Source organism: Phascolarctos cinereus, unplaced genomic scaffold (assembly GCF_003287225.1).
Source record: "Phascolarctos cinereus isolate Bilbo 61053 unplaced genomic scaffold, phaCin_HiC Scaffold_4;HRSCAF=312, whole genome shotgun sequence".
NCBI lineage: Eukaryota > Metazoa > Chordata > Mammalia > Diprotodontia > Phascolarctidae > Phascolarctos > Phascolarctos cinereus.
Genome location: NW_027555847.1, coordinates 232,193,682 through 232,206,330, shown reverse-complemented (window position 1 = coordinate 232,206,330; position 12,649 = coordinate 232,193,682). Strand labels below are relative to the sequence as shown.

The window sequence follows — 12,649 nt, the reverse complement described above, 5'->3', positions numbered from 1 at the left end:
AAAAAACTGAAAAATAAACCTCCAGCTTATCTGAATCTGAGACAACTTCTTTACCTTATTTTTCATCATGAAAACTTACTCAGCATTAGCTCCAGCTCTTGATTTCCTTTGTATAAAAAGGCGGGGGGAGAGGAGGAATTTAAGTGCTACAGGCAAAATCTGTACATTCATGTGGAATTTGCATATTGTACATTTGCATATACAAGCAAAATGTCATTATAACAAACTCTACAGGACTCGTCAAGTCAACAAGCATTTATTAAGCACTTATTATATGCCAGGCACTGTTCTACTTGCTGGAGATAGAAAGAAAGGCAAAACATAGTTAGTTCCTGCTCTCAAAGAAAGCACCATTTAAAATGATAGAGATGGGAACTATGCACAAATGCTATACAGGGTAAACTGGAGATAATCAAAAGAAAGAAAGCACTAGCATTAAGAGAGATCGATAAAGACTTCTTGTAGAAGGTGGGATTTTAAACGTAACTTGAAGGAAGCCAAAGATGGAGATGAGGAGGAAGAGAATTACAGGCACAGGGGAAAGCCAGTAAAAACGTAATGTCAGGAGTTTTGAATTTTATTTTATTTTTTCAATGAACAAAAATCTATTTTTTCTGTTTCATACTCCCTTCTCACTGGGAGAAAAAAAAAGAAGTGAAACAAAATCTTTCTGTAACTATTCATAATTAAGCAAAATAAATTCCTGTTTTGGCCCTGTCTGAAAAAAATATGCCTCGGTATTCACTCTGAGTCTATCATCTGTGAGGAGGTGGGTAGCATTTTTTATCATGGGTCTACCAGAATCACCATTAGCCATTACTTTGACTAGAGTCCTTAAGTCTTGCAAAGCTGTTTTCTCTCAGGGGCTTCACCCTTATCCCGGTCCCCCAAGCTTGTAACCTCAGTGTCATACTCAGCTCCTCACCTGCCCTCACCCCACAAAAATGCAACCTGTTGCTAAATCTTGTTGTCGGTCCCCTATATCGGTCATATAATCGGTCCCCTTCTCTTCACTCACAGACATAATTCCAATTCAAGCCCTCATTACCTTTCTTCTGGAGTATTATGATAACCTTCTAATTCATCTCTCTTCCTTAAGTCTCTTCCCATTCAATTTTCCTAAAGTGCAAATCTGACCATGTTGCTCTCCTAATCAATTAAACTTCAGTGGCTCCCTATTACCTCTAGGACCAAATATAAATTCTTCTGTCTGGCATTCAAAGCCCTTCATACCTCCGCATATTCTATGATCCAGAGAGACTGGCCTCCTTGCTGACCTTGGGACAAGACATTCCAACTTCTGACAAAAGTTGCAGATGGTGAGAGTAATCCAAGGTTGGGGTTTTGCAGGGCATGATAATAACAATAACGACATAATAATCATAACATTTACATAGTTCCTACTATGTTCCAAGCACTATGCTATGCACTTTACAAATATTATCTCATTTGATCCTCACAACAATCCTGGGAAGTGGGTGCTATTTTCAGCCCCATCTTACAGATGAGAAAACAGAGACAAACAGAAGTTAAGTCACTTGTCCAAGGACACACACTCAGGTCTTCCTGACTCCAGGCCCAGATCTTTTCCCACTTTACCACCTATGCTACCCAGCATGATCACTATTAGGACAAGGGTGCAAAAGACTTGAGTGTAGAGAGCAGAGTAGAATTGAAATAATTCACTAAGGGCAGAGATAGAGAAGAGTGTAACCAATGCTTAGGTAATAAAAACAGCCTGAGAAAGAACTGAGCAAAGGAGCGGTTGGAGGCCATAATGAGGATGAAAAAGCCTTCCAGTTATTCATTATATGATGTGGCTTCATTAAAGAAATGAACTCGTGACCCAAACTCCCTTTTACAAGTAAAGAAACTGAGGCCCATTGAGTCGATGTAACAGATTAGACATAGAATTCTAATCCAGATAGATGGTAAGAACATGGATGTAGAGTTGAAAAGACATTGGAGATCATCTATTGCTACTCCTTTTCAAAACACAGGAGGAAACTGATGAGGCTGTTGATGGCCTTAAAAAAAAAACAAAACTCTTAAAGCAGTGACACCAGAAGATGGGGTCTATCTATCTCCCAGCCTTGGTTAGGCAGGACACATACTAGAAAAGACCAATGACATAACAGAAATAGCACTGACTGTTTTCAGAGGATCTGGTTTCGAATTCTAGTATGAAACAAAGCAAATCATTTAATATCCCTGTCCCTCAGTTTCTTCATCTTCAAAATAAGGGGACCTGACAAGAAGACCTGAAAAGCCATTTCTAGATATAAATCTATGAGTCTACACGTTTGGCAGGTGTAAATGTAAAGTGAGAAAGTTGAATTTTGTTATGAGGCTTGTTACTCAATAACAGACTCTGAAAGATTTGGTTGACCTTTGACTCAGGATACTCTGTTGATCTGAGGTTAGTTTCAGAGTTAATGCTCTCTGTGTCCTTAAAATAGAAGTCCTGGGAGTTACCTTATTATGAAGAGATCCTTATAAGAAAAGAGTGCCCACTAAGGAAATCCAGCATCTTCACTTGGTTCTTCTAATTAATCCTTATTTTTTTCCCCAATGATGGAAAATTTTCCTTCTGTAATTTTCAATATTCATTTTTCCTGACCTCTGCCATCTTTGAAAAGGTTACCTTCTAGGTGGATCCAAGAAAGAACTCAACTGAAAGGCAGGAGTCCTGAATTCTAGTTCCACATCTGCTGCTATGTGACCTTGGGAAAATCACTTTCCCAAGACTGAAATAAATGGCCTTTTAGATTTAGGTCCCTTCCACCTCTAAAATTCTATAATTCTGTAAGGGAAATAAATATCTCCCTTTACACCCTGTTTATTATAGGTTCATCAATTATGTGCTCAATGTGATTGTTTTAAGGATTCTTTGGACGTGCTATCTGTTACAGAAAGCGAATGAAGAGTCTAAAATTTGCCTGAGTCATAGACTTGAAATAACATGACCTAAAATAGTCATCTGGTTTATGTTGTTCTTAGCCACAAAATCACAAAGAACCTGTGTCCAGGGAATATTCATTATTCTCACTAACCTTTCTTTTGAGATAGTTGTGGCTCACTTTGAGTTGCTTCCTTCCTGGGAGATCAGAATATGAAGGGCCTAAGAACTCCCAAGTACCCTTCTTGTGCCCTGGAATTTAAAATGAGTGTGAGACCTATGCTTGTAGCAATAAAGAAAAAAAAAAGACAGGTATGACTGCTGGTATCACTGATGAGTCTTTTCTCAAGGCTCAATTTTTCATTAGTAAAGGAGAGTGTAAATCCCCTTCTTCCTGTCCTGACAATAGAAAGAGATAAAGGATTGCAGGAGGGGAAATAGTTTAGGAGAACAGGAGGAAAACCTGCCCAGTTGTACCAATGTTGTAGCAATAGATGCATAGTCGTAGCTCAAGATTTTCTAATCCTATACATTGTTCTTATTTAGGATATCAGAACTAGAAGAGGTCTTAAAAATTTGATAGTGATCCAGGCCTGGTGGACACATGCCAATAATCTCTGCCTTGGGGAGGTTAAGTCTTAAACTCTGGAGTTCTGCTGCAGTAGGTTAAGCTGATCAATGGCCACACTAAGTCTGGCACCAATATGGTGCATCTTTAGGAGTGGAGGGCCACGCAGCTACCTAAGGAAGGGCATACCAGCCTAGTCTGGAAACAGAGCAAGTCAAAGATTCTGTACCAGTCAGCAGTGGATTCAGGCCTGCAAGTGGCTGCTCCCTGAGCCTGGGGGAGATAGGGAGATCAAGTCTCGAAAAAAAGATAGCCAGTCAACCCTCCCATTTTGTAAGTAAAGAAACTGAGGCCTATTGAGGTGATGTTCTAGTAATAGATTAGAGATAGAATCCTAACTCTGGATAGATGGTAAGAATGTGGATTTAGAGTTGAAAAGACATTGGAGATCATCTATTGCAACTCCTTTTCTAAACACAGGAGGAAACTGATACCCAAAGTGGATCACACAAAGTCTGACAACTTTGTGCCAGAGTGAAAACTAGAATCCAGGACTCAACTTAGGGTTCATGCTTCAAACCTATTCAAAAGTAGAGTTCAGTTATATCATGGGACCACAGATTTAGCACTTAGAGAGATCTGAGATATCATCTAGACCAGTTTCCTCATTTTACACATGAAGAAATTGTGTCCCAGAGAACTTCTGTATTTCCCACGGTGAGATGAGGAGTAATATCCTTATTTATCACCTTTCGTTCATTTACTAAGGGAATATTTATTAAGCCTGTGGTATGGATGTGGGGTGCTACAAGAGTTCAGGAAAGATAACTGCCAGTTAAGATAAAATTGGTGACTACTTCATGAAGGAGTTGGTATTTGAGCTTAATCTTGAGGGATAGATAGGGTTTTGAGGAGGAAACATTCCAGACAGAGAGGACAGCAATGCAAAGGCCCAGAGGTGAGAAAGCATGAAACATATTCAGGAGATGTAAGATTGACCTCTTTGGCTAGAACCAAAGTGAAATGGAAGATGAGACCATAAGGTAGGTTGGGTCTAGAGTGTGCCTGGAACATAGTAGGTATTTAATAAATGTTTTTGGATTGATTATGGAAATCCCCAAATCCACACCTAAGAAAACTGTACTTTACTCAGTAGACAGCAGGGAACCACCAGTGATTTTTGAAGAGAAGAATAACATGATCAAAATTTTAGGAGTGAGGGATATTCCTGTTTCAGGATAAGGGAAAAAGCTAGAGGGAAAGCTATTGCAAGATTCAAGAACAGTGTAATAAAAACTGAAATGAGGTTTCTAGCAGTTGGAATAAAAAAGAAGGGATTGAAGACCAAGAGATTATGGAGAATTGATCAGAAGGATTCAGTTCAACAATTCAACAAGGAGGGCAAATGAACCAGATATACGATATCCATGTTTATGTTGTTATTTAGTCATTTTAGTAATGCTTGACTCTTTGTGACCCCATTTTGAAGGGTTTCTTGGCAGAGATCCTGAAGTGGTTTGCCATTTCCTTCTCCAGCTCATTTCACAGATGAGGAAACTGAGGCAAATAGGGTTAAGTGACTTGGCCAGCAGGGTCACACAGTTAGTCAGTGTCTGAGGCCAAATTTGAACTCATGAAGATAAGTCTTCCCAATTCTCATAATATTAAGAATTCTGAGCTGCAATGGGATAAATGAGTCCCATGTCCACATTAAATTCAGCATTAATACTGTCAACCCCCAGGAACAGGGTGCCACCAGGTGACCTAAGAAGTAGTAAAAAGGTCCAAGTCAGAAACAGACATACTTCTATTAGGATCCATGCAGGAAAACGAAGCACACGTTTTCAAATCCCGAATCAGGCCCTGAATAGCTGTGTGACCTGGGATGAGACATTAAACCTTTCTGGACATCATTTGTAGAATGAGAAGGTTGAACTTGATAGCCTCTGAGGTTTATTCCAGCTTTACAGCAATGCTCCTATGAGCCTGTTTATTGTCTCTGAAGCTTTGATCATACCATAGCTATTATATACCAGTTGTGTGGTAGGGATGAGCATAAGAGTGAGGCACCCTGACATTCTAGATGCCCCTTGTGAACCTTCATTATCTCCAGCTTCCATTCTTTCCACATCACTTGTAACAGCTGGTCCAGTTTCCTATCGTTTCAAGGTTCAAAAATTATTAATTTTTCCCAGAAAACACTTCCTAGGGATGAACAAAGTAATATTCTCATTCCTCAAAAATTTTTTTTTCCTTATTGACAACCCCTGTAGATATAACTAAAGCTTCATTGTTGCAAGGAAGCACTTATATGAATGAAGCAAACTTAAAATGGCTCTCTTTGTGGTCCTGATAGTGTGATTATTTCAAAAGTGAAGGAATTTCCTTAGATTTTGGAACCTCCAATCCCAACCCCACCCCCTCCTTCTCTGAGTGCATCTGAATCACCTCCCCAGCTGTCAGAAAAGTTGTTGTGCCATTAAGTGCTGCTAAGGCTGCTTTTGCCCTCCCTTTGAAATGCACATCCCCCTGCTGTACTACATAATATTAATGAGCAATAAGTGACTTCCTGCTGCTTCCTTCAGTAGACCCTTCTGGGCCCTGACAGAAGATGCTGCTGTTCCTGAGAGGCATCCTGCAGTATTGTTTCTCAAGACTGATGCTGAACTTTGTATTCTCCCATTGCAGCCTTTATTTCAACAGCTTATTAGAGACTTTTAAAATTACCAAGTCTATAACACATAGGCTTGTAGAGGGATTTTCTTCTCATTTATTATTTGTTCTCACGGAAAATTCAAAAGGAGTTGTATCATCAGCATCAGGTCCCTTTTGTAGGCAAGCAGTGCAGATGGCTTAGAGCCACAGCAAAAGAAGGAGGAGCTCAAAGTGTAGAATGAGCATCATCTTAGGCCCTGGCTTTTCACATAAAATAAGAAGAATCTGCATTTGTTTTTTTAAAAATAGGTTATTATCAATTTTGCAAGTGCCAACAGCCAACAACAGAAATAAAATACCAACCCTCATTCTAAACATACTGATTTCCTATAAATTCATCATTGGGTCAAAATATGCTAATGTAGTATTCTATGCCAATGGAGTTAAGATGATTTATACAGTAGTAGAATGGATCATGCTTCATCAAATCACTGGTTAATAAAATCAGTTACTCATTTGAATCAATGTAGGAAAACTAGAAATTCATGATTCTGCTTTTCCCACATTTATTTAAACCAAGAACTAATCATATTACCTTTTTCCCATGAACTTACAAGACCTCCTATATGAACTGACTCATAGAAACCTTAAAAACTATCCCAGTGAGTATTTTGTAAGTGAATTATATACCACCCAAAGCAATATTCACAATAACTAATAATGTAAATGAAAACAACACTAAAGAAGATGAGAACTGAGATCAATGTAACGTCCAAGTTTAGACAGTACATAGTCCAGAGGACTAATGATGGAACATACTTCCTTCCTCTCTACAGGGAGGCCAATGTGTTAGTTTGTTTTTGATAACTATATTTCTTTTTTCAAAGGAAGGTTTCTAATGGTGGTGAGGGGTGGGGTGTATTTTGTTTAGGAATGGCAGTGAAATAAAAAAAGCACCAATAAAACTTTTTTTAATCATTCAAATCAAAAGAATAGGCAAAAACAAATTTTTAAATAAAAAAAAGAAAGAATAGGCAAGCGGGACAGTTTTGAAATAACTTGAGATTCTTATGTAGTTTTTTTTAATAAGCAATATGGAATAGAGATTCATACTTTCATATATAATCTTCCTTTTCTGTATATGTATGTGTGTGTGTATGCTTTTTTGTGATTTTTAAAGTTAGAATAAAAAAATTTTTTAAAGTAAAAAATTATGATTAGAATCATGGTTTTCTTGCAGTTTCATGATTCAGAGATGCTATTTAAATGTCAGATTGGGCTCTACAATTACTCAATTGCCCCCACAGCCTCTTCACTGCCCAGGTATACTCATCTCAAGTCATTAACTAGGTCTATAATAACATAATATTAGGCAAAATTAGGTTAAGGAGGGACAGTTAGTTCCACAGAATCAATGATATGAATCGGTGTCAACTAAGTAAAATTATAGCAAGTTTTTGTAACTTTATGTTAGTTTGGTTATAAAGTATTTACTTATATTATTGCAAAATAACATTGGTAATGCTTTGCATCGGGCATAACCGTCCAAATATAGTAAGATTTCTGCAATCTCCTCTTTGAAAGGGATCATATTTAAATGCATTGCTCAATAGAGGATTTAGCAACTTTAAGCAGATATTCCTTGTTGAATTAATAGAACTAATGGGTCAGTCTCACTGTTGTGATTTTGCTTTTCCAACCTGCCCCTTGAGAAAGACCACCTGAGGCTTGGGACCCACTCTCTGCAGACCTGCATTTAGTACAGTGGTCAGTTCCACTCTTGATATCTAAGACTAGTTCCAAAGTTTAGGGAGTTTGAGTCCTAGAAGGTGAGATAAGAAATCTTAGCTTATTTATAAATAAGTTCTAGTTCTGCTAAATCAAACAAGAAAAATTTTAGAAAGTGGTCTGAGACCTCGACATGCACAAAACCCACTTCTATCTAGAATTGTGATGTGGAACAAGCTCTCCTAAAATTGCTTTTGCTAGTCTTCCTGGGATGGAATATTAACTGGTTAGTGGAATTAAATCATCATTTCCCAAAGTGATTCTACTTTGGGTATCAGTATAATCCTATATTTTCATCCTTTTTCTTTCTTTACACATGAATTGGGTATTATTTAGTCAATATGCAAAAGAAAAAGCCACAGTAGCATATTTAGAACCATAGGGCAAGCAAGGAACATCTGCTTTCACATCCAACTTTAACCATTTCGTGGACAAACATTACCCTGTTTTTATATGTCAATTTCTATCAGCAGTGTAGGTGGCTTTGTTAAAAAAAAAATTTGGCTCCCCATGTTTTACTATGTATTTTGTATCCTTTTTAATATAAATATATTAATTGACCAATATTAATATAATTAATCAATATAATTAAAATATATATTTAATATAAACCAACAGCTATGATCTTGGTGCCATTTAAAAACCATTTGCCAAACAAGTATTATTTCATTAGTTATCGGATGAATGAAAGAAAAGAGCAGAAATTTCTGACTTCTGAATATTACACAGTTGGGAAAAGCTCAGGTATAGCTGACACTCAAAAGTTTTCCATTGTCTATTTCCTCCTTTATTTTGAAGGTCATTATAAAAGTATGTGAACAAATAAGGGTAAGGGCAGGAGTAGGGAGGAAGCCTCTTTGGCAATTCTAGTTGATAGCCATCTTTTTTCTTTCAAGAGATGCTCACGCTTAAGTGTCAGTTTTCTCTTTTCACAAACTGAACAATTTTGCTGGATCTTTAAAGTTGCTGAAAGCCATAGATTTAGAGCTAGGAAGACCCTCAGGGGCCATCTAGCCCTCATTTTACAGAGAACGGTAATTGAGATCTAGAGAAGTTAAGTGACTTGTCCAAGGTCACACAGGTAGGAAATAGCAAAGCCAAGATTTGAATCTAGGTCCTCTGGCTCCAATATCCATTGTTTCTTTCACTACCCAATACTACCTCCTATCTTATTGTGCAAATCAAAATAGGAACCTTGGAAACAAATATTGGACTATAAGGGGTCCCACGCATGGCTAAAAAAAAAAAAAAGGATTTGATGTTTCCTAAATCTATAAAACACTGTGGGTAATGAAAGCTTGTTGGAAAGTAAGAACTTTTGTACACGAGTCAAGAAGTTTTCTCTATCGTTTTTATATGCCCATATTCAGAGAGCCTGAGAGATTCTCCCATGCGTGTACAAGATGCTGTAATATAGTGAAATAATCAGTGGTCTAAGAATCAAGAGAACTGGGTTTGAGTTTGCAGACTACTACTTTCTAGCCACATGGCATTAGATGTATCACTTCATCTTTACATTTCCTCATCTGTAAAGTATGAACATTGTACCAGAAAAGCCTGAAGGTCCTTTTTAACAACTCTATCCTTGTATGCATTACTCTATGTGTTTAATTCTAAATAGACCTAAAAAAAGCTTAAGAGTCCTTCTCGTATGTAAACTCAGGTTATATCGTTTGTCTTCTTGGGACAGTATAGAGACATTCCATTAGAAAAATTTGCTTGACAGTAAAGCAGTTCTGATAAACCTTCGGATACTGCTTAACAGAGTTTGAAGTCTTCTCTACTAAAATCAGCCTATAAGAACTTCTTATAAAATGTAAACTTGGGTGTCATATAAAGTCTCTGGGAAATGTATAATCAGATCCTCCCAAAAGCTTTTTTTTTTCCATGAGGGAAATGGGGTTAAGTGACTTGCCCAGAGTCACACAGCTAGTGACTGTTATGTGCCTGAGGTTGGATTTGAACTTAGTAGGTCCTCCTGCCCCCAGGGCAGGTGCTCTACCTGCTCTGCCACCTAGCTGCCCCCTCTCTAAAACTTTTAACCAGCATACTTTGAGCTGTCCCTCAGATGAGACAACCCGTCTGTCTATTGCATGTTTTTTCACTGATTGTCCCCCAATATGAACTCACCTTCCTCATCTCTACCTCCTGAATTTCCTTTCTTCTTTCAGATCTCAGCTAAAATCCTACCTTCTACAAGAAGCATTTCCCCTCATGCTAGTACCTTTCCTCTAAGATTAGCTCCAATTTATCCTGTTTATATTTTGGTGGGTTTTGGGGTTTTTGGTTTTCTTTTTGGTCATGATTACTTGTCTCCTTCATTAGGCTGTGACCTCCTTGAGAGTACGGAATGTTTTTTGCCTTTCTTTATAGCCAGCATTTAGCAAAGTGCCTAGCACATAGTAAGCCCTTGTTGACTTGACACATGAAGTTGGCTTTCTTCTTTCTGAGGTCTGCTCTACTCCACCCCACACCTTTAACCCCAAGCGTTTGGTTTCATTAGGTGCCACTGCAGAAAGACTCAGACTGTAGACATTGACTCGGAAAAGAAGACGATGACCAACTTTTAAAACTAATTCTTTCATTTTTCTTTCTTTTTCTGTTTCCTTATACAGTTAATAGCCAAGATACCAACTATCACCGCAGTTTGCAACTTGCACGGAGAGAAACTGCAGGTATTTAAGCAATCTCATCCCGATATAGTGAACACACTGTTTCCTCCATTATATAAGGAGCTTTTCAACCCTGACTGTACCACAGTCTGCAAATGAAGGGGAGCACAGAGCTGTCATGTGGTTCTGGAATGCATCACTCTTAAGGCAAAAGCAATGCGCTCAAGAAGACTTATGAAAAATGTCACTACTGCAACACTAGGAATGTCCTGCACTTAATAGAATTATTTTTCACCGCTACAGTTTGAAGAATGTAAATATGCACCTGAGTGGGGCTCTTTTTTTTTTTTTGGAACTGACCATAAATATACAAATATAGGACACTGGGTGTTATCTTTTTTTAATTTTATTGGGGTATGTTTTGGGAGACAACTGTTCATAGAATTTTATTGTAGATAAAAAAAAATGAGAACAGAGCGGTACCTTACATTATTACTCTTGCTGTTTATTGTTCAGATATAATTTAAGAAAATTCCACTTATTAGACTTACCTATTTCTATGTTTTTAGATAGTTACTTGCATGTGGAAATTTGTAGCTGTCTTGAAAAGTACTGTGTATGTATGTAATAAGTATATAATATGTGAATATATTATATATGACTATTACTTATACATGCACATATACTGTGGCTTAAAATCCCATGCCTACTTGCAAAGGATGTTCAGTCAGGCTTTCTTGTATTATTTACCCTCTGTGTAACGTGTTAGCTTTATGTTGGGTAATCTGGATTTTTGCTTTGCCAACCAGAGTTTAGCCATCCATAGCCAATGGCAGGATGGCATCAATGTTCTGAAAATGTACAAAAAGTAGTGGATGCAATAGACAGCCTCTACCCTAACAGCTCTATTTGTAGCCATGATACAAAAGCCTTGTCTGGAGGGTTCAAATGGAAAGTATAATTTTTTTTTCCTGTTCTAAGAATCAGGCAACAGGCAATATTATGGGAACTTGTGGCTGGAAAAGTTTTTGACCCAACACAATAAATATTGGATATTTCCCACTAGAAAACGCAACTTTTTTTTCTTTTTTCCCATATCTCTAATTACAAAAGGGATTTCTCCTCAAAGCAAATTATAGCATCAAATGAGAAATATAGGCTATGAATAGCGATCACCAGCAAACTCAGACTCATTTTAAAAAACAAAGTGATGCGACCAATGGAAATACAGGGGTATTGGTGCCATTTTATGCAAATATTTAGTTCTAGGAACTATTCAGAAGAAGTAAAAGTAGCATGAATGAGTACCAGGCAAAGAATCAGCTATTGGGGTTTACTGTTTTCAGATATAAAAGACAGCTGCAATAAACCTAAATTTTCATATATGTACCCTCTACATTTCTGGGGGCTTCACTCTATCTCTGCCTCTATTTCTCTCTCTCAGTCTGTTTCTGTCTCTCAGTCTTTCTCTGTCTCTGCCTCTATCTCTTTAAAACCTTCAGATCGCAAAACTGGAGCAGTAACTGACTTGCTATGAAAGAGTCTTAAAAGACATCATATTTTAGAATTAGACTGTATTAAAAAACTAAGCCACTGAAGTAGTATCACTTGTTCAGCCTTTTAAAGACATGAGAAGTGTATTTCAGAATACACAAAGTCAGCCTATGAAGATATACATGTATGGACATATATATGACTGTCACTTAGGCTGACTAAATACCAAGTGAGTCTTCCATGCCTGTTCTATGCTGGATGATCTCCTGGAAGATCAGGAGAAGGGAGACTTAGTGTATAGAATAATGAAAGTTATACCATCCTTTTGTAAATGAACAGAAGCCACCATTTCATTAAAATATGGCCTTTTCTCCTGGGAGGGGAGGGGCCCACAGCAGAGGGAATAAAGCCTGTGTCTTTTAGATAGGTTCAGTGGAAACTTGGATTTTTAGCCTTTAAACTCTCCTTAGGTTAGCTTTCTCCAGTTCATATAAGAACTCACAGATAATCAGAATGGTGGCATTTGCCTTTTCCAGTAGAAACCGGAGGCTTTTTTCCCCTAATGATTGATGAATTCTAAACCGATAGGGGGAAACAAAAAAGGCTTTAAAATAATGAATCTCGTTCTCAACT

The 12,649-nt window shown here is 37.6% G+C and overlaps 1 protein-coding gene across 1 annotated transcript in view; it reads left to right on the top strand.

Annotated features, from left to right (window-relative positions):
* Nucleotides 1–12,443, top strand: part of RORB (RAR related orphan receptor B) — a 247,460-nt gene extending 235,017 nt beyond the window's left edge. The window contains exon 10 of the mRNA XM_021008622.2: nt 10,526–12,443. Within this exon, the coding sequence (XP_020864281.1) occupies nt 10,526–10,681 (156 nt within the window). The 3' untranslated portion in view covers nt 10,682–12,443. The remainder of the gene's footprint in view (nt 1–10,525) is intronic.
* The last annotated feature ends 206 nt before the right edge of the window (nt 12,444–12,649 follow it).